We start from the raw sequence: 22,468 nt of genomic DNA on the forward strand, positions 1-22,468 counted from the left end.
TCAAAAATTATTGGACTTTGGCATGGTGCCAGAGGATTGGAAAATTGTAAATGTCACTCCATTCTTTAAGAAAAGAAGAAGACAGCAGAAAGAAAGTTATAGACCAGTTAGCCTGACCTCAGTGGTTAGGAAGATGTTGGAGTCAATTGTTACGGATAAGGTTATGGAGTACTTGGTGACACAGGATTCCTTAACGGAACATTTTGCCTGATGAACCTGTTGGAATTCTTTGAGGAGATTACAAGTAAGATAGATAAAGGGGTTTAGTTGATGTTGTATATTTGGACTTTCAGAAGGCCTTTGACAAGGTCCTGCACATGAGAATGCTTACCAAGTTAAGAGCCCATGGTATTACAGGAATGTTAATGCCATGGTTAGAGCATTGGCTGATTGGTAGGAGTCAGCAAGTGGGAATAAAAGGATCCTTGCTTGGTTGGCTGCCAGTGACTACTGGTGTTCTGCAGGAATTGGTTTTGGGACCTCTTCTTTCTTTTCTTTTTAAATCTTTTATTAATTTTCAAACATAGGCATAATAACAATAGTAATACAGAGAGATTGGGAATACATAGTTAATAAACAGCATATACAAGTATAAGCTATAGATAACACAAATGTATTGCCTCCCAAACTCTTGATGTAGTTAATATAATGGAAAAAAATGCCATAAAGAAAAACCCCAAATTAGAAATTTAAAAAAAACACTAACCTAAGCAAACCTAAACTAAACAAAGCTGGGCTATTATATTACAACAGATATAATCAATAATGTCAATAATTCCACTCCGCTATCCGAATATTTAAGGATAATGAAAAAGATTTGGAAAAGGTCAAATTACATCATATGTAAGTGTTGAATAAATGGTCTCCAAATTTCTTCGAATTTAACTGAAGGGTCAAAAATGAGACTATTGATTTTTTTTCTAAATTTAGACAAGATATAGTTTGGGAAAATCATTAGAACGTAGTAGGAGGATTAATCTCTTTCCAATTCAATAAAATGGATCTTCTGGCCATTAATGTAACAAATGCAATCATCCGACACACTGAAGAGGATAAATAACTATTTTCCACCATTGCTAAGTCAAAAATTGCGGTAATAGGATGAGGATGTAAATCAATATTCAAAACAGTTGAAATAATATCAAAAATATCTTTCCAATATTTCTCCAAATAGGGGCAAGACCAAAACATGCGAGTCAAAGAGGCTACTTCCGAATGACATCTACCACAGATAGGATTTATGTGGGAGTAAAAATGAGCGAGCTTGTCTTTAGACATGTGGGCCCTAAGCACCACTTTGAATTGTATCAGCGCATGTTTAGCACATATAGAGGAAGAGTTAACTAATTGAAAAATGTTCTCCCATTTCTCTGTAGGTAAAGAAAGTTGAAGTTCTTTTTCCCATTCATTCTTAATTTTATCCGATATACCTGGCTGTATTTTCATAATCGTATCATAAATAGTTGCTATTAAACCCTTCTGATAAGGGTTTAAACCTAAAAAATTTCTGTGATATCAGTTGGGTATGAATTTGGAAAAGTCTGTAACATATTATTCAGAAAATTTCTAATTTGTAAGTATCTAAAAAAATGGGACCTAGGTAAATTATATTCATTAGACAACTGTTCAAAAGACATGAAACAGTTATCCAAGAATATAAGTCACGAAAATACATTTATACCCTTCGTTTTCCATCTCAAAAAGGCTTGATCCATAACAGAGGGTTGGAAAAAGAAATTAGATATAATAGGGCTTGAAAGAATAAACGTATTCAAGCTAAAAAATTTACGAAATTGAAACCATATTCAGAATGTATATTTGATTATTGGATTAACCATTTGTTTACTCAATTTAGAAAGGGCAAAGGGAAGTGAGGTCCCTAAGACAGAAACCAGTGAGAACCCTTGTACAGATTTACATTCAAGGTTTACCCATTGTGGACTTTGAATTACATCCAAGTCCTGTATCCAAAATATTAAATATCTAATATTAATTGCCCAGTAATAAAATTAATAATCTTATCCATGTTACTAATATCTACCATATAGTACGTAAAAGTTTAACCAGAATATAAACTCATGAACCCGGAAGAGGAAGAAAAGTTCAAAGAGCAACCGGAAGTTACGACACTTCGGACATTTTTGTAGTTCCCAGTCAGCCCAGTTGGAAAAATCTAAGCAAAAAGTAAAAATAGAAATACCCCTCCCCCAACCTGCAAAAGCCCGAAAATAAGCCCAAGAACGGCCAGCAAGCAAACTAACACTAAATTTAACCCCATCTCTCAAGAAGGCAGCCCAGAAGATACTTGATTAAAAGAAAACCACCCATATTCAGAAAAAGATTACTGTAAAAAAAAGACTACAACGGTTAATAATAGTAAAAAAAGGACTATAAGTTTAAAGCATAAAACAGGGTACCGTTGTACTAATATTTCGGGAAAAAAACAAGCGCCAAATCGCATTGTCAGTTGTTTTCAAATACAACCGAATGAAAATGACGTATCAAAAGAGTAAGGTCTCATGGGAAGAAGAAAACAAAATGACATCTTGGAAAAAAAAAGGAAACCTTAAAAAAAACTGAATACTTCCCCATAAAAATTATAGAAAACAAATAGTCAAACATCAAATCCTTTAGTTAGTTACTTTCAACATCAAAAGATTAGTAATAAAGAGAGCAGAATCACAGAAAAAGAAAGAGCGTTTACCTAGACATACAAGAAATACCTACACTACCGATCGAAAACAAAGACCTTCAAATTATGAAGATCCAGGTCTATAAGCTAATTATTAGCTTAAAAACAGACAAATAAGAACAAATGATGAAAAATACAATACATTGATTAGTCCAGAACAGCACGCTGCTCCTCGAGGAAATTTTGGGCTTTAATTGGAGATTTAAACAATCGGTGAGAATTATCAGGAAGGACGACTCTCAAACATGCTGGAAGCAACAAGACCAGTTCGAAACCTTTTCGATGAAACTCTGACAGCACGGATCCAAAAGAGACACACTCCCTCAAAACTTCAGGACCAAAATCTTCAACGATGAAAAACTTGAAACCTTGAAAGCTGAGCACATCCTTCTGCCGGGCAAGTCAGACCAGACGATCATCCCCAGGAGGTCCGATCATCCGCCAGTTCTGTCTCCCTAGATAGATAATTTTGAACTTGTAACGCTCCAACACTTGAGAGGTTGAAGACAACCTTTGTTCCGAAGTTTCAGCTCCACGATCTCTTCATCGAGCTCTAAAATTCTTGCTTGTTGTTCAAATTCACATCTACATGATTTGATATTGTCTTCAACCGTCTTTAAAATTCCTTCGAGCGAGGAGAATTTTTGGCTGAGTTTTGCATCTAATTTTTCAACTAGTTTCTCATCTAGAAGCTTTGAAATTACATCCAGAGTTAGAGGGACTTACTTAGATGGCAGTTTAGCATCACCATCACTCTTGCCATTGCCGTTAGAATCTTTCCCGTCTTTAGCTTCTCGTGCTGTGGTATACATTTCCAGCAAACTAAAATCAAGGCTCAAAGAATATATCTGCAATATAAACTCCTTTAGTGTAGGTATAAATAAGGCATTTAAGGGTGATTATGGGTAAAAGAAATAAAAGGAATGGAGCAAAGCCAAAGTGTGCCACATGCCATGAGCGCCTCCTTGAGATCTCCCGACCACTTCTTTTCTTGCTGCATTTCAATGATTTAGATGATTGAATAGAGAGCTTTGTTTCCAAGTTTGCAGATGACACAAAGATTGGTGGATGGGCAGGTAGTGTTGAGGAAACAGGTAGGATTAGCAGAATGGGCAAGAAAGTGGCAAATACAATGTTGGAAAATGCATGGTCATGCACTTTGGTAGTAGAAATAAATGTGCAGACTATTTTCTAAACGGAGAGAATCTAAAAATCTGAGATGCAAAGGGACTTGGGAGTCCTTGTGCAGAAAACCCTCAAGGTTAACTTGCAGGTTGAGTTGGTGGTAAGGAAGGCAAGTGCAATGTTAGCATTCATTTCAAGAGGTCTGGGATATAAATGCAGGGACGTGATGCTGAGGTGAGGCCTCACGGGTATTGTGAACGGTTTTGGGCTCCTCATCTCAGAAAAGATGTGCTGGTGTTGCAGAGGGTTTAGAGGAGGTTCACAAGGATGATTCTGGAAATGAAAGGGTTATCATACAAGGAATGTTTGACAGCTCTGGGTTTGCACTCATTGAAATTTAGAAGGATGAAGGGTAATCTCATTGAAACCTTTCGAATGTTGAAAGGTCTAGACATGATAGATGTGGAAAGGATGTTTCTCATGATGGAGGAGTCCAGAGGGCACAGCCTCAGGGTAGAGAGGCGCCCATTTAAACAGAGATGCAGAGACCCAAAGGCTGGTGAGCTTTTATTACCACAGGCAGTTGTGAAGTCCAGGTCATTAGGAGCATTTAAGGCACAGCTTGATAGGTTCTTGATTGGACATGACATTAAAGGTTATGGGGAGAAGGCTGGGGCTGAGGAGATTGAAAAAAAGATCAGCCATGATTGAATTGTGGAGCAGACTTGATGGGCCAAATGGCCTAATTCTGCTCGTATGTCTTATGATCTTCTAGTCATTTCCACCCTGGGAAACAGCTTTGGCTATCCACTCGAACAATGTCTCTTATCATCTTATACCCGTCTATCAAGTCACCTTTCATCCTCCTTTGCTCCAAAGTGAATTGTACTTTTTCATTCTACTGTGAATGCCTGAATGAAAATGAAACTCAGGGTAGTATTTGGTGATGTATGTGTACTTTGATAATAAAATTTACTTTGAATTTTAAACTTTAATATGAAGGGAAGCTAGAGGATTGGGAAGCTTTATAAAAACAACAAAAACAACTAAAAAAAGTAATGAGAGATGAAATATGAAGATAAGCTAGCCAATAATGTTAAATAGAATACCAAAACTTTTATCACTGTGACTGAGGACTGTGGCTGGTGGTGTGCCACAGGGATCAGTGCTGGGTCCGTTGTTATTTGTCATCTATATCAATGATCTGGATGATAACGAGGCAAATTGGATCAGCAAATTTGCTGATGATACAAAGATGGAAGGTGTAGTGGACAGTGCGGAAGGTTTTCAAAGCTTGCAGAGGGATCTGGACCAGCTGGAAAAATGGGCTGAAAAATGGCAGATGGAATTTAATACAGACAAGAGTGAGATATTGCACTTTGGAAGGACAAACCAAAGTAGAACATACAAGATAAATGGTAGGACACTGAGGAGTTCAATAGAACAGAGGGATCTAGGAATACAAATACAAAATTCCCTAGAAGTGGTGTCACAGGTGGATAGGGTAGTAAAGAGAGCTTTTGGTACATTGGCCTTTATAAATCAAAGTATTGAGTATAAGAGTTGGAATGTTATGGTGAGGTTGTATAAGGCATTGGTGGGGCCAAATTTGGAGTATTGTGTACAGTTTTGGTCACCAAATTACAGGAAGGATATTAATAAGTTTGAAAGAGTGCAGAGAAGGTTTACAAGGATGTTGTCGGGACTTAAGAAACTGAGTTACAGAGAAAGGTTGAATAGGTAAGGACTTTATTCCCTGGAGCGTAGAAGAATGAGGGAAGACTTGATAGAGATATATAAAATTATGATGGGTATAGATAGAGTGAATGCAAGCAGGCTTTTTCCACTGAGGCTAGGGGAGAAAAAAACCGGAGGACATGGGTTAAGGGTGAAGGGGGAAAAGTTTAAAGGGAACATTGGGGGGGCTTCTTCACACAGAGAGTGGTGGGACTGTGGAATGAGCTGCCAGATGAAGATGTAAATACAGACTCACTTTTAACATTTAAGAAACACTTGGACAGGTACATTGATGAGAGGTGTATGGAGGGATATGATCCAGGTGCAGGTCAGTGGGACGAGGCAGAAAAATGGTTCGGCACAGCCAAGAAGGGCCAAAAGGCCTGTTTCTGTGCTGTAATGTTCTATGGTTCTATCAGATATATAGAGTAAAAGAGAGATGACAGTGGATTACAATTGCTGGAAAATGACACTGGAGAGAGAGTAATAAGGGAAAAATAAATGGCAGACATAGTCAGTATTTTGCATCAGTCTTCACTGTGGAAGACACCAACTGTATGCCACAAATTAAAGAGTGTTAGGAGGCAGAGATGAATATTTTAAAGAGAAGGTGCTTGGGAAAATGGAAGGTCTGAAGTTAAGTAAGTTACTTTGACCAGATGGACTACACCCAAGGGTTCTGAAAGAGGTATTTGAAGAGAATGTAGAGGTATTACTAATGATCTTTCAAGAATCACTAGATTCTGGAATGGTTCTGGAGGACTGGAAAATTGCAAATGTCACTCCACTCTTTAAGGGTGAGGGAGGCAAAAGACAGGAAATTATAGGTCAGTTAGTCTGACTTCAGTAGTTTGTAAAATGTTGGAGTCCATTATTAAGACTATAGGATCATGAGACTAAGGAGAAGAACTGGATCCATTGAGCCTTGTCCACCATTCCATCATGGCTGATTAATTATCCCTCTCAAACCTATTCTCCTACCTTCCTTCCATAATCTTTGATGCCCTGATTAATCAAGAACGTATCAAACTGCTGTTTAAATGCATCCAGTGACTTGGTCTCTAAAGCCATTGTGGCAATGAATTCCTCAGATTCACCACCCTCTGGCTAAAGAAATTCCTCTTCATCTAAATGAATTCCCTCTATTCTGACACTCACCGAGGAAACATATTCTCTACATACACTCTATCTTGGCCTATCTATTAATGAGGTTTCTGGATACTTGGAGGCACATGATAAAATAGGCCAACGTCAACATTGTTTTCTAAAGGGGAAATCTTCCCTGACAAATCTGTTGGAATTATTTGAGGAAATAACAGGCAGTATAGATAAAGGAGAGTCAGCAGATATTACTTAGAAACATAGAAAACCTACAGCACACCGCAGGCCCTTCGGCCCACAAAGTTGTGCCGAACATGTCCCTACCTCAGAAATTACTAGGCTTCCCTATAGCCCTCTATTTTACTAAGCTCCATGTACCTATCTAAAATCCTGTTAAAAGTCCCTATCGTATCCACGTCCACCACCATCGCCGGCAGCCCATTCCATGCACTTACCACTCTTGTGTAAAAAATTTACCCCTGATAGCTCCTCTGAACCTACTTCCAAGCACCTTAAAACTGTGCCCTCTTGTGCTAGCCATTTCATCCCTGAGAAAAAGCCTCTGACTATCCACATGATCAATGCCTCTCATCATCCTATACACCTCTGTCAGGTCACCTCTCATCCTCTGTCGCTCCAAGGAAAAAAGGCCCAGTTCACTCAGCCTATTCTTATAAGGCATGCTCCCCAATCCAGGCAACATCCTTGCAAATCTCCTCTGATATGGTTTCAATATCCTTCCTATAGTGAGGCGACCAAAACTGAGCACAGTACTCCAAGTGGGGTGTGACCAGGGTCCTGTATAGCTGCAACATTACCTCTCGGCTCCTAAATTCAATTCCACAGTTGATGAAGGCCAATACACCATACGCCTTCGTCAACCTGCGCAGTTGCTTTGAGCTTCCTGTGGACTCGGACCCCAAGATCCCTCTGATCCTCCGCACTGCCAAGAGTCTTACTATTAATACTATATTCTGCCATCATATTTGACCTACCAAAATGAACCACTTCACACTTATCTGGGTTGAACTCCATCTGCCACTTCTCACCGCAGTTTTGCATCATATCATTGTCCCACTGTAACCTCTAACAGCCCTCCACACAATCCACAACTCCTCCAACCTTTGTGTCATTAGCAAATTTACTAACTCATCCCTCCACTTCCTCATCCAGGTCATTTATAAAAATCATGAAGAGTAAGGGTCCCAGAACAGATCTCTGAGGCACTCCACTGGTGACTGAACTCCATGCAGAATATGACCCGTCCACAACCACTCTTTGCCTTCTGTGGGGAAGCCATTTCTGGATCCACAAAGCAATGTCCGCTTGGATCCCATGCCTCCTTACTTTCTCAATAAGCCTTACATGGAGTATCTGTCAAATGCCTTGCTGAAATCCATGTACACTAAATCTACTGCTCTTCCTTCATCAATGTGTTTAGTCACATCCTCAAAAAATTCAATCAGGCTCGTAAGGCATGACCTGCCTTTGACAAAGCCATGCTGATTATTCCTATTCATATTATGACTCTCCAAATGTTCATAAATCCTGCCTCTCAGTATCTTCTCCATCAACTTACCAACCACTGAGTTAAGACTCACTGGCGTATAATTTCCTGGTTATCTCTACTCCCTTTCTTGAATAATGGAACAACATCCACAATCCTCCAATCCTCCTGAACCTCTCCCGTCCCCATTGATGATGCAAAGATCATTGCCAGAGGCTCAGCAATCTCCTCCCTTGCTTCCCACAGTAGCCTGGGGTACATCTCGTCTGGTCCTGGTTGCTTATCCAACTTGTTGCTTTCCAAAAGCTCCAGCACATCCTTTCTTAATATCTACATGCTCAAGCTTTTTGGTCCGCTGTAAGTCATCACTACAATCACCAAGATTCTTTTCCATAGTGAATACTGAAGCAAAGTACTCATTAAGTACCTCTGCTATCTCCTCCGGTTCCATACACACTTTTCCACTGTCACACTTGATTGCTCCTATTCCCTCATGTCTTATCCTCTTGCTGTTAACATACTTGTGGAATACCTTGGGGTTTTCCTTAATCGTGTCCACCAAGGCCTTCTAATGGCCCTTTCTGGCTCTCCTAATTTCTTTCCTAAACACTTTCCTAACTTGTCTGTTCCTATCCCTCTCCAATGTTATGGTAAAGGGGATAGAGTTGTGATCACTATCTCCAAAATGCTCTCCCACTGAGTGATCTGACACCTGACCAGGTTCATTTCCCAATACCAAATCAAGTATAGCCTCTCCTCTTGTAGGGTTATCTACATATTGTGTCAAGAAACCTTCTTGAACACACCTAACAAACTCCACCCCATCTGAACCCCTTGCTCTCGGGACATTCCAATCGATATTTGGGAAATTAAAATCTTCCACTACAACAACCGTGTTACTATTACACCTTTCCAGAATCTGTCTTCTTGTCTGTTCCTCGATGACCCTGTTACTATTAGGTGTTCTGTAAAAAGCACCCAGTAGGGTTATTAACCCCTTCCTCTTCCTAACTTCCACCCACAGAGACAATGTAGACAATCCCTCCATGTCTTCCTCCTCTTCTGCAGCCATAACACTATCTCTAATCAACAGTGGCACGCCCTCACCTCTTTTGTCTCCTCCCTGTCCTTTCTGAAACATCTAAAGCCTGGTACTCCAAGTAACCATTCATGCTCTGAGCCATCCAAGTCTCTATAATGGCCACAACATCATAGTTCCAAGTACAGATCCACGCTCTAAGCTCATCTGCTTTGTTCATAATACTCCTTGCCTTAAAATAAACACATTTCAAACCATCGGTTTGTGTGCGTCCCTTCTCAACCACCTACCTATCCTCCTCCTCACACTGTCTCCAAGCTTCCTCTGTGAGCTAACCTCCTCTTCCACCATCTCTTCAGTTTGGTTCCCACCCCCACACCAGCACTCCTAGTTTAATTTCTCTCCAATAACCTTAGCAAACCTGCCCGCCAGGATATTGTAGCCTTTTTCTACAGGTCACTCCTCCCCCAAAAGAGGTCCCAATGATCCAGAAATCTGAATGCCTGCCCCCTGCTCCAATCCCTCAGTCACGCATTTATCCTCCACCTCATTCTATTCCTGTACTCACTGTCATGTGGCACAGGCAGTAATCCTGAGATGACTGCCTTTGTGGTCCTGCTTCTCAACTTCCTTCCTAACTCCTGTAGTCTGTTTTCAGGACCTCTTCCCTTTTCCTGCCTATGTTGTTGGTACCAATGTGTACCATGACCTCTAGCTGTTCTCTTCCCACTTCAGGATATCTTGGATGTGATCTGAAACATTCCGGACCCTGGCACCTTGGAGGCAAACTACCATCTGAGTTTCTTCCCTGCATCCACAGATTCGCCTCTCTGACCCAATAACTATAGAATCCCCTATCACTACTGCCTTCCTCTTTCTTTCCCTACCCTTCTGAGCCACAGGGCCAGACTCTGTGCTAGAAGGGTAGGGAAACTATTGCTTCCCCCAGCTAGGCCATCCCCCCCCCCCCAACAGTACTCAAACAGGAGTACTTATTGTCAAGGGGTACAGCCACTGGGGTGCCCTCTAACCTCTGACTTCTGCCCTTCCCTCTCCTGACTGTTACCCACTTACCTGTCTCCCGAGGCCCCAGTGTGACTACCTGCCTATAGCTCCTTTCTATCACCTCCTCACTCTCCCTGATCAGACGATGGTTATCGAGCTGCATCTTCAGTTCCCTAACGTAGCCCCTTAGGAGCGGAAGCTCAACGCACCTGGTGCAGATGTGGCTATCTGGGAGGCTGGGAGTCTCCTGGAATTCCCACATCTGACGCCAAGACAGAACACCGGCCACACACAAGTACTTCCTGTCTGTATTCCACACAGGCAACCTACCTCACCTCGACCCGTTATCACCTAAGCCCCGTTGAGCCAAGGCCTTCCTACTCTGTCTCCCTCTGCTCCATCGCTCGCTCCTCTAGTGCCCGCTCTATAAGGCTGTCTCCTTTTAAACTGTTCTCACTGGCTGACATCCATGTGGTTGCGCAGTTGTACCCTGATCAAACAGCTGAAGAAATAAACAAGAATGGGCATAGAAGTGACAGATAGAATATAGTGTAGGGATATGTGTGGCCATACACTTTGATAGGAGGAATAAAGGCGTCGACTATTTTCTAAGTGTGGAGAAAATTCAGAAATCAGAAGTACAAAGGGACTTGGGAGTCCTTGTGCAGGATTTGCTGAAAGTTAAGACCATAAGACATAGGAGCAGAATTAGGCTATTTAGCCCTTCGAGTCTGCTCCACCTTTCAATCATGGCTGATCGTTTTCTCCCCTCCTCAGCCCCACTCCCCAGCCTTCTCCGTAACCTTTGATGCCATGTCCAATCAAGAACCTATCAATTTCTGCCTTAACTGCTGTTGCGATACGCGTCCGGCAACAATGAATATAGAATTAAGTCAGGTTTTATAAACAAATAAACAATTTATTAAACTCTGCTCAACAAAAGATTGAAAAGTAAACAAATGACTAACAACTGGGAGTTAACTGCTATACAGCAACTCTGGAACAGTTCTTAAAGTGGTAACTATGAAAGTCCGCGTGATTTATACAGTCAATTAAGAGAGATTTCCTGAAGTAATGAATTCCTCAACGACGTGACGTTACTGCTGATTCCAGCCGAAATATGCCTTGTCCGAAGGATTCATGATGAAGGAAATAAAAACGGTTTAAAGGAACTGACCTTTTTTCTTGGCGAATAACACTGCACAACCCTTTCTGCTCTTACAGGCAGGGGTTATCTCAGATGCAGGTCACTATTTCCTGAACGAAGATTCATTAAGGTCAATCCTGTATTAAACCACCAAACTTTACTCGATCCTTCGGGTTCCCGTACTTCGTTAAAGTCTTCCGTCTCCAATACTTAGACTTTAAAATTAAATCAAAGATACATCAACAAAACTGGTAGCAATTGGCAAAACTGCCAGCACAATGATTCTGTACCTTACAGTAGGAAGTAAAACTGCACTTTAAAATGAAACTGCGTCATGAGACAAATATGCAGCATAAAGGAGTAACTGACGAATTAAACAATGACTCGACACAAAAAACTCCTGTGTCACAACAGGCTTTCCTGTTTTATACCTGTTGGAACCTGTCATCACGTGACCTCACACTGGCGGGAAATTACATCACCCCACCATCACAAGACCATTACATCATGCTCACCAGATACTCAATTACATCATGGTCATAAGACAGTCACAAGATAATTCCCTCCCTCTCCCTTCCCCCATCCCACTTTCACTCTGTCTCCTCTTCCAGCTGCCTATCACCTCTCTCATGATTCTGCCTTCTTCTACTACCCATAGACCTTTCCCCTTAGATTCCTCCTTCACCTCTCCTGCCTATCCCCTCCCCCACCCCTTGATCTTTCCTCTGATTGTTTTTTCACCTGGCACATTCCACCCTCCCCCCACGTTCTTTATAGGGCCCCTGCCCCCTCCTTCTTCAGTCCTGACGAAGGGTCTCGGCCAGAAACGTTGACTGCTCATTTCAATGGATGCTGCCCGACCTGCTGAGTTCATCCAGCTTTTTTGTACGTCTTGAGGCTTCACCAGTGCTGTGTAAAGCCTCAGCATCACTTGCAGGTCGAGTTGAGAATGTGTTCAACACAACAGGCAGCTTGTGGACTTGTTAACACACTGGCTAATGTACCGTAGATGTCGGATTATAAGCCGCTACTTTTTTCCCACATTTTGAACAGCTTTGAACTCTGCGGCCTTTACTACGATGCGGCTAATACATGATTTTTTTTCAAGCCGCCAAAAACATTTTGCCTCGTAACAGTAGACCAATAAAATTGATGAGTAGTTCACAGAGGTCCAATGAAATTGTACGATAAATCAAGCGCACTTTCACGATTAAATTATTGTAAATCAGTCATTTGTACTCACCCTCATCAACATGGAAAACACTCGAAGAAAAGCATTGTGCTGCCTTTATGGCAGTTATTTAGTTTATAATATTTTCGCTTAGTAATTCATTTGTTAGTATTTTCTAAGTTAGAAGTGTTTTAACTATATTTGTTTTCTGTACTACATCGCGGGATGCTATGACGTCACACCCGGTTTCGCCGCGTCTTGTGGGAAAAATGCCGTTTGCGATAAACGGGAAGGAGGGGGGCGAGCGGCATTACGCGAGCGGCATTGGATCTGAGCGAACGCTGCTTTTAAGTTAAAGGCGATCAATAACTTTTCCTGGTAGGCTGCAGTATATATATTTTTTACCAGTCGTTAGGAGATATTGGAATGTTGTTCAGTAAAAAAGTATACGCAACGTATATTTAAAAGTAGCCGCGTTACAGGCACGGTTCGAAAAAAAGCATTTGCAATATGTATTTGTTTATGTTACCATATGGATTTAATTAAAAGTTAAAAAATCCTCACGTGTAATATCTTTCTGTGTAAATATCTCATATTACAACGTGGGACACCTGCGGCCGAAAATCCGGTGCGGCCTAAAATCCGGTGCGGCCTGTACAAGTACAAAATTGATTTTATTTCTAAAATTAGAGCCAGCGGCTTTTAATCAGGTGCGCTCTGTAGTGCGAAATCTACGGATATTTACTCACCAATAACAAACATCAGTATGAAAAGCACATTGAGTAGTTTAATTATCAGCATTGCCCTGATTTACCTACTTACACCGAACTCAGAAGCGTACTTAGCTAAAAATGCTTGCATGCTAATTACAAAATTGCTAGTGAATTACTCTTTAATGACACCAACAAGTGCATATCCCCACAAATACCTTTCAGAAGGTCTTTGGCAAAATGCCACACATGGGGGTGCTAAACATGGTATCACAGGAAAAATACAAGCAAGGATAGAAGATTGGTTGACTGGCAGGAGGCAAAGAGTGGGAATAAAGGGAGCCTTGTCTGGTTGGCTGCCGGTGACCAGAGGCGTTTCACTGGATTTGGTGTAGGGACCAATTCTTTTCACATTAAATGTCAATGATTTGAATGATGGAATTGATGGATTTGTGACCAATACTGCAGATGATATGAAGATAGGGATGGGAACACAAAGCAGGGATGCTGCAGAAATACTCTTGGGGAGGCTTTAAACTAATTTGGCAAGGGGGTGAGAACTGGAGCGAAGGGACTCAGGATAGAACAGGATGGTAAAACAGCAAACAGCGTGCAGACAGACTGTCAGGAAGGGGTAGGCAGATGAGAGGACAAAATTGCAGCCAGCAGGGTATCAGTGCATTAGGGATGCAAAATCAAAAAGGGCAGCAGAAACAGTACTCAAAGTGTTATATCTCAACGCACGTAGTATAAGAACTAAGTTGGATAATCTTATTGTGCTATTACAGATTGTCAGGTATGATGTTGTGGCCATCACTGAATAGTGGCTGAAGGATGGTTCACAAGTGTGATTCCAGGAATGCAAAGGTTATCATATAAGGAATGCTTGATGGCTCTGGGCCTGTACACACTGGAATTTAGAAGAATGAGGAGGGATCTCATTGAAACATTTTGAATGTTGAAAGGCCTAGATGCGGAAAGGATGTTTCCCATGGTGGAGGAGTCTACGACAAGAGGGCACAGCCTCAAGATAGAGGGGTGTCCATTTGAAACAGCGATACAGAGAAATTTCTTTATCCAGAGGATGCTGAATTTGTGGGATTTATTACCACACACAGCTGTGGAGGCCAGGTCATGGGTGTATTTAAGGCAGAGCTTGACAGGTGCTTGATTTGATTGGACATGGCATCAAAGGTTATGGAGAAAAGGCTGGGGTGTAGGCTGAGGAGGGGAGAAAAGTATCAGCCATGATTGATTGGCAGTGCAGACTCAATGGGCCAAATGGCCTAATTCTGCAGCTGTGTCTTATGGTCTTATATCGGTCATGATGGAGTGGTGGATCAGACTAGATGGGCTGAATGGCCTAATTCTTCTCCTATATTTTATGGAGTTACAATTCATGTAATGAATTTGGCAAGTAGGTTAAAGGAGAAATCTAAAACCTTTGATAAGTATATTATAAAGAAGGTGTAACTAAAATATCCCCCACAGAAACCAGACAGGCAATCTGTGTGGAGGCAGGGGATATGAGCTAGAATATAAATTAGTACTTCATATTGGTAGTCAAAGTGGGATCTAGTGATATTCAGGAGCACAGCTCTATCAGGAAGGAGGAAGTTCTGGAAATATTGTAGCATATTAGCATAGATAAATCCACAGGGCTTGACCGAAGCTATCCCAGGATGCTACAGGAAACAAGGGGAGAGACTGCTGGTCTCTAACAGAGATATCTGCACCTTTGTCAGCCTCAGGTGAAGTATTAGAAGACTGGAGGACAGCTGATATTGACTCTTTGCTCAGTAAGGGCGGTAAGAAAGCGCCAAGAAACTATAGGCCGATGATCTTTACTTCAGTGGTAGGGAAGTTTTTGGAAAAGATTCTGAGGGACAAGGTTTATGTTCAGGGACTGATCAGGAGTCAGCATGGTTATGTGCAGAGAGGGTCATGTCTCACAAGTCTGGTTGAGCCTTTGGAGGAGGTGATTAAGATATTGAAAAGGCAGAATGGTGAGACCTGGTTTATGAGGGTTGATTGATAAGTTCGTGGCCTAGGGTAGAATGAGTCAATTTTAGAAAACCTAGCACATTTATTTTTCACCCTCCCCTAGTGTTGCCACCATATCCTCGTGGCCCTCCTTGGGTGATAAGCCCTTGAGACCGAGGTAGTGGATGACATCACAAAGGCCGACTTTGTCCATTTTCTCAGACAGCTTACTTACAATTTTCAATTATCTGAAACAGAAATACTACAGAAGTTATTCACTTCAAACTTTCTGCATAATCACTCAAAGAGTTGAACTACACGTGCATATAACAAGAGCTGTATAACACATCCCCTTCTACCTTAGGCCATGGACTTATCAATCACCCCTGCTGTGGACCACTTTCTGGAGGTCCAAGACGCCGACTTCTACAAAGAAGGGATCTGTATGCTCCATGACCGCTGGACTAAGTGTGTAAATGTAGGAGGGACTATGTTGAAAAATAAATGTGCTAGGTTTTCTAAAATTGACTCCTTCTACCTTAGGCCACAAATTTATCAATCACTCCTCGTACACCATCGCCCATCATCTTCCCTCTGATTTCATTTCTGAAATCAGTGCAGATAACATCTGGGTTATTTTGCTGTTTCAATTTAGAACCTCCTCTCTGACTCTCAGTGGATTTACTGAGAACAGGGAGAATCATACCATTTACACAAATCTGTTATTGCAATTAAATCTCCATTATCTTGTTGGTTTAATGTATGAGTGGGGTAAACATGTCCAGCACTCATTGGAACCGTTCAGCCCCTGTACTCACAGGTTCATGGCTGTATAGTGTTACCTCCATGGCTGGTCCACCCCCAGCTCGGATCTCCCATACTGCCAGCTGTGCACCAATCACACTGCCATGCAAACAGTACTTGAGAACAGGAAAGCAAAATACTGCAGAGTCTATAAATCCAAGGTAAACTCAGAAAGTGCTGCACCTACTCATCACATCAGATTCAAGTCAGTGACCTGAAATGAAACATTATCTGTTTCTCTCTCCACGGAGACTGCCTAGCTTATTGAGTACTTATTGAGTATTTCCAGCACTTTCTGCTCTGTGCAGGACCAAGAAATAGATCTGGTTAACTTGTTTGGTGGTTTGAACTCTGGGCCATGTTGATGCTTATTCAGGAAATAACTGGGCAATCAAACGGCGACAGATGGATGTAGTGTTCCAGTTCCTTTTACTTTAATTTATTGTCACCAAACAATTGATACTAGAGCGTACAATCATCACAGTGATATTTGCTTCTGCGCTTTGCGCTCCCTGAAGTACAAATCGAAGTAAATATAATAAAAATTTAAATTATACATCATAATTAGAAAATAGAAAAGGGAAGGTAAGGTAGTGCAAGTCAGGTCCAGATATTTGGAAGGTACGACCCAGATCCAGGTCAGGATCTGTTCAGCAGTCTTATCACAGTTGGAAAGAAGCTGTTCCCAAATCTGGCCATACGAATCTTCATGCTCCTGAACCTTCTCCCGGAGGGAAGTGGGACAAAAAGTATGTTGGCTGGGTGGGTCTTGTCCTTGATTATCCTGGCAGCACTGCTCCGACAGCGTGCGGTGTAAAGTGAGTCCAAGGATGGAAGATTGGTTTGTGTGATGTGCTGGGCTATGTTCAGGATCTTCTGTAGCTTCTTCCTGTCTTCAACAGGACAACTTCCATACCAGGTTGTGATGCACCCTAGAAGAATGCTTTCTACGATGCACCTATAAAAATTAGTGAGGGTTTTAGGGGACAGGCCAAATTTCTTCAGTTTTCTCAGGAAGTAAAGGCCTTTCTTGGCAGTGGACTCTGCTTGGTTAGACCAAGTCAGGTCATTTGTGATATTCATCCCGAGGGACTTAAAGCTTTTGACCTGTTCCACCTGTGCACCACCAATGTAGATGGGGTTGTGCGGTCCGCTACTCCTTCTGAAGTCAACAACCAATTCCTTCGTCTTGCTGACGTTGAGGGATAGGTTATTGTCTTCGCACCATGCCACCAGGTTCTTACTTTCCTCTCTGTACTCAGACTCATCATTACCCAACATGCGGCCTACAATTGTGATGTCATCAGCAAACTTAGATATTGAGTTCGATGGAAACTTGGCTACACAATCATGGGTGTACAGTGAGTACAGCAGGAGGCTGAGTACACAGCCTTGTGGGGCACCGGTGCTCAGAGTGATTGTAGAGGAGAGCTTGTCCCCTATTTTTACAGCCTGGGTCCTGTCTGTGAGGAAGTTGAAGATCCAGCTGCAGGTATGAGTGCTAAGACCCAGGTTCCGGAGCTTAGGAATCAGATTATTTGGAATGATGGTATTAAAGGCAGAGCTGTAGTCGATGAAAAGGAGCCTGTTGCTCCGGTAGGCAAATTGCAAAGCGTCAAGGTTGACCAGTAGGTTATGGTTGATGAGTGCCATAACCAATCGCTCGAAGCACTTCATAGCAATTGATGTTAGAGCCACAGGTCGGTAGTCATTCAGGCATGCCACCTTGCTTTTCTTCGGCACCGGGATTATTGTTGCCTTCTTAAAACACGAGGGGATCTTAGACTGAAGCAGGGAGCAGTTGAAGATGTCAGCAAACACTCCAGCTAGCTCGCTTGCACAGGCCTGGAGAACCCGTCCCGGGATGCCATCTGGGCCCGTTGCCTTCCTTGGATTTATCTTCAGGAAGGCTCTTCTAATGTCTTCCTCGGTGACGATGAATCTTGATGCCATCAGGTCCGGTTCATCCAGAGGGGGCGGGATGCTCCTCTTCTGTTTGAATCTTGCGTCAAATACGTTAAGTTCGTCAGGAAGAGAAGCGATACAGTTATTGATATTCCCAGCCTTTTCTTTGCGCCCAGTGATCTCATTTAGACTCTGCCATAGTCTACTGGCATCCCTCTGGTTAGCCTGGGCTTCCAACTTGGCTCGATGTTGCCTCTTGGTGCCCTTAATGGCTTTCCGGAGTTCACACCTGGATTCCATGTAGTGACTGGTATCTCCGGATCTAAAAGCCTCAGCTCTAGCCTTCAAAAGGGACTGGACCTCATAATCCTGCTGTGACTGGGGTGTAATGGAGCAGTGGAAACAGTAAACAGTCTACAGGGACACTCTCCAATTCCTTGTATAGCCTGGAACAAAATTAAAAATTTGTGTGCAGGTGTAAACCAGTCCCATAACCAACTAATCTTGTAGCTAGGCTCCCATAATACAAACTGCTGCACCAAAGGCACTGCTCCAAGGCATTGTTATCTCCCTCATTGAAGCAGATATGAGGATAGGCCCAGCACCCACAAGTCTGAGTTCCTTCTCTAGCCTGCTCCTGCTACACCTCACTGCTCTCCATGCTGAATATGTGGACCATTGCCAATTTCTTCAGAGCCACCTCTCACTGAGGGCAAACCTTGGCATGAAAATCCTTTTCATATATGTCCCATAATGTAGGAAATCATTTGCCCCTTCAAGTCTTGGCCAATTCACAATTTTTGAGGAGATAGTGTGTTTGAGGATCAAGATGTCAGACCTGGCATGAAACTGCTGGTCTGTAGGGTAACAGTGATTGACACCTGTCCCATGTCTCTGAGACTTCAACTTCCCACAGTAGGTTGCTTAGGAAAGTGGTAAGACGCCACCAGTATAGCTTTGTCAACCTCCTGCAAACGGACTGGATGGGAAACTGGAGCAATGACAGTATCTGCTTCTAGGCCAACACTTACATTGCTGAGACCCTCATTGGGTCTTATGGGGCAGGCAAGCTTGTTCACGTGCCCGAAGGCAGTATCTCAAGATCAGACACCCTATTCTGCCTTTGCTCTCAGGAGCAGATTACCTGCTGGACCCAGAGAAAGATCCAAGGATGAGCACTCAGACTCTTTGAAGAAATGCAGCATTCTCATTGACTTATTGAAACCACCGGCCCATGAGTGCTCAGAGAAGGGGATTTGGGTCAGTATTGAGAACCATGTCTGGACTACACAGAGGCCCTGTGCAAAGTGCTGGAAACATATGTGAAGAGGAAAGGTATGGGTCAAATAGGGCAAATGGAGCTGGCTTAGCTGGGCGTCTCTATTTTGCATGGATAAGCTGGGCCAAAAGGCCTGTTTTTATGCTTTGTGACATCTTAACCTCACAAGCTGCCCATACAAAGAGACTGTTGTTCCCATATTGGTCTCACCAGTCACCTGAGAAGCACAAAACTGGAGAGGAATTAAGCCATCCCTGATGTGTGGGCAGGAGGAAGGAACTGTCTAATATGTTGAACAGCTGTGACCAGGTGTTTGTGAAGGCAAGTATTACTGTGATATGGTGAAGGCAAGTATTGCCACTCATGAGACTGCAAGAGCACGTGAGCAAGGAAGAAAAGTTGTGCATTATTCTGAAACTCAGCCAGCCTGGGATTCTAGAAGTACGGAAGTATCGATGTAATAAATGAAGACCAGGAACTGATTTCTAGAAAGCACACTCCTATAGTGAGATTAAAGCAATAATGGTGGCTGGGGAGCTAGGGGAAGCATCTTTGTTTGCTTTTAAATAACCTCACGTAATCTGGGAGGCCAGAGGTGACTCTTTCAGGTGGCTTGTTATTTAAGTTCAGGTGATAGTTCTCGGTTGGAGTGAAATGATTATTTTACAAGCTGCTTTTGTATTTCAGCCTCCGCTGTCACTGTTTGCTGAGAGGAACAATTCTTTCTTCAAGGTAAAAATCACACTCCTGAGAAAGACTTTGACCATGGTGGGACTTGGATACAAACTGGTAAAGTTGGATTTCAAGGCACAAATACTTCAACAAAATTTATTCTCAAACAGATAATTCATGTCTTTTGAACTCCTTACTTACTGGAATCACAGAGGTTTTAACTTGTATATTCAAGTAATTGCTCAATGGAATTGGATCAAAGATCAACTTTACATCCACATTTATGTGTGTTAGGAATTTGCTGTGGTGTGTTGCCACATCATGCACGCACAGAAATATTAAGAGGGTCTGTAAACTACCTTATCCACACTGAAGCTGGTGTCGCTGTTTGGCTGAGGTTCTATTGTCCTGTTAAGTTAGCATTCATTTCAGGAGGATTTGAATATAAGTGCAAGGATGTAATGCTGAGAGTTTATAAAACAGTTTGGACCACACATGTACTACTTTAATCAGTTTGGGGCCCCTTATCTAAGTAAGGATGTGCTGATATTGGGGAGGGTCCAGAAGAATGTCATGAAAATTATCCTGGGAATGAAAAGGTTAACATATCAGGAACATTTGATTACTCTGCCTGTACTCACTGGAGTTTAGAAGAATGATGGTGGATCTCACTGAAACCTATCAAATATTGAAAGGCCTAGATAAAATGGACATGGAGAGGAGGCCTTCTATAGTAGGGAAGTCTAGAACCAGAGGGTACAGCCTCAGAATACAAAGATGTCCCTTTAGAATAGAGAAAAATAGTAATTTATTTAGCCAGAGGATGGTGGATCTGTGGAATTCATTGCCAGACAGCTGAAGGCCAAGCCATTGGGTATGTTTAAAGTGGAGGTCGATAGGTTTTTGATTAATAAGAATATAGAAGGTTACTGGGAAAAAGCAGGAGAATGGGGTTGGGAGGGAAAATAAATCAGCCATGATTGAATGGTGGTGCTGACCTGAAAGGCTGAAAGGCTTAATTCTGCTCCTATGTCTTATGGTTTTACATTGCCATACAAACAGGAAGCAATCTTAGGACTGGGAACAAATCGCTGTTTCCAGTGGGACACTGTGGAACTGCCAACTACCCAGACCTCCACAGGTCTGAAGCACTGAAGTTAAATCCCCAGGACTTGCATCCAGAAAGTTTTGGTCATACAAACTATTAGAGAATATTTTAATTATTGGCTATAAAAGATTGCAGATGTGTGAAGAAAATTGTTGAGACAATTATGAATCATCCTTTTAAATTGGTCGAGGAAGGCAGTATGCTGTGATGATGGACAGGATGGGCAGCCAATACCAGGAAAGTGGTATTGGGTGGGGAGGCAGGAAGCGATAAGTGAAAATGGAGGTTGGGCGATGCACCCTCCATGTTGGCAGCACAGTGGTGGGCACTTGCTGGACTTAGGTAGTGGCTGCGCCCCACCGTTGCTGCCTCTCAGCCTGACCTCCCACCGTTTATTCATTATGCAGATAGCCACTGATCACTGGGGCTTCCATTCACCACATCAGGGTTCCTTGTGTTCATATCCAATGTCGTGGGGTGACACGATTTCACTAAACCTCCAACTCACAATACGTCCAGGTGACATTTCCTAGATTATGAGATAACAGAGGACATGGAGCAGGATGTTTGGCCCATCAAGCCAGTTCTTTCACTAAGTTGAACCTTAGATGTTTTAAGCCTTAGCATTGAGCTTCCTTGGATTCCAGTTATTTGATGAAGTTTGGGGGTTTTTTTCAGGGTGAATCCTGTGCTTCCAGAAGGTTTCTGCTCCAAAAGGAGCCAATGTTTATTCTCGTTGTTGCATTGTCACAGAGCAGCTAGTGATGACATGCCAGAGTTCTTTGGTCCTGCTCTTAGATCTCTGAAGCTCTGTTCTATTTTCCTTCTGCAGGTTTTCTGTGCTAACTGCAGCAATGGATTTCCTGGTGCCCAGGCATTTACAGGAGCCAAGGTGGAGCAGACACCACACAGCACTCCTGGGGCAGGAGCCATCGACCACTGTGAGAAGGTCAGTGGGAAGCTCTCTGGTGGTGTCTCTGCATTGCAGTACCATTCCTGAACACCATCCACATCTACTCCTGCAAGTTATTTTCCATCATCTGGGAGGGATCTGCCTGAGACACAAGAGTGGAAGCCTTCCATTGTGTTTCCATGAATAGAAACAAAGGGAGGTTTACAGAATACAGAATCCCTAAGCCTATAAAAATAAACTTAAACAGAAAGCACCAGGAAACCGCATTACATAGAGCGAGTCGCTCAAGGAAAACACAAGGAACTCTTAAACCATTAATAACTGTTGTTAAGCAACAATTAACCAATTCAGGTGCTTTAAAAACCTCACAGCCCAATGCTCTCTGATGCCCTGCACAAGCTTAAAGTAATCACTACAGGATCCCCTCCCTGTAGCCGGCACCTGATGGCCCAGGAAGACCTGAAAACCCGAGATCCAGAGACAATTCCAGACACCTGGGGAACTTGAGAGGGAGGTATGGGGAACTCGACAGAGAGAGAGACTTGGGATCCTGAGACCGAGAGACCAGGG

The 22,468-nt window shown here is 42.5% G+C and overlaps 1 protein-coding gene across 6 annotated transcripts in view; it reads left to right on the forward strand.

Annotated features, from left to right (window-relative positions):
- Window positions 1–22,468, forward strand: part of LOC140717613 (uncharacterized) — a 344,930-nt gene that overhangs the window by 268,603 nt on the left and 53,859 nt on the right. For all 6 annotated transcript variants that reach the window (XM_073031183.1, XM_073031184.1, XM_073031186.1 and 3 more), the window contains 2 exons: window positions 19,893–19,937; window positions 21,818–21,934. In XM_073031183.1, the coding sequence (XP_072887284.1) occupies window positions 19,893–19,937; window positions 21,818–21,934 (162 nt within the window). The remainder of the gene's footprint in view (window positions 1–19,892; window positions 19,938–21,817; window positions 21,935–22,468) is intronic.

The sequence above is a fragment of the Hemitrygon akajei genome, chromosome 28, assembly GCF_048418815.1.
Source record: "Hemitrygon akajei chromosome 28, sHemAka1.3, whole genome shotgun sequence".
NCBI lineage: Eukaryota > Metazoa > Chordata > Chondrichthyes > Myliobatiformes > Dasyatidae > Hemitrygon > Hemitrygon akajei.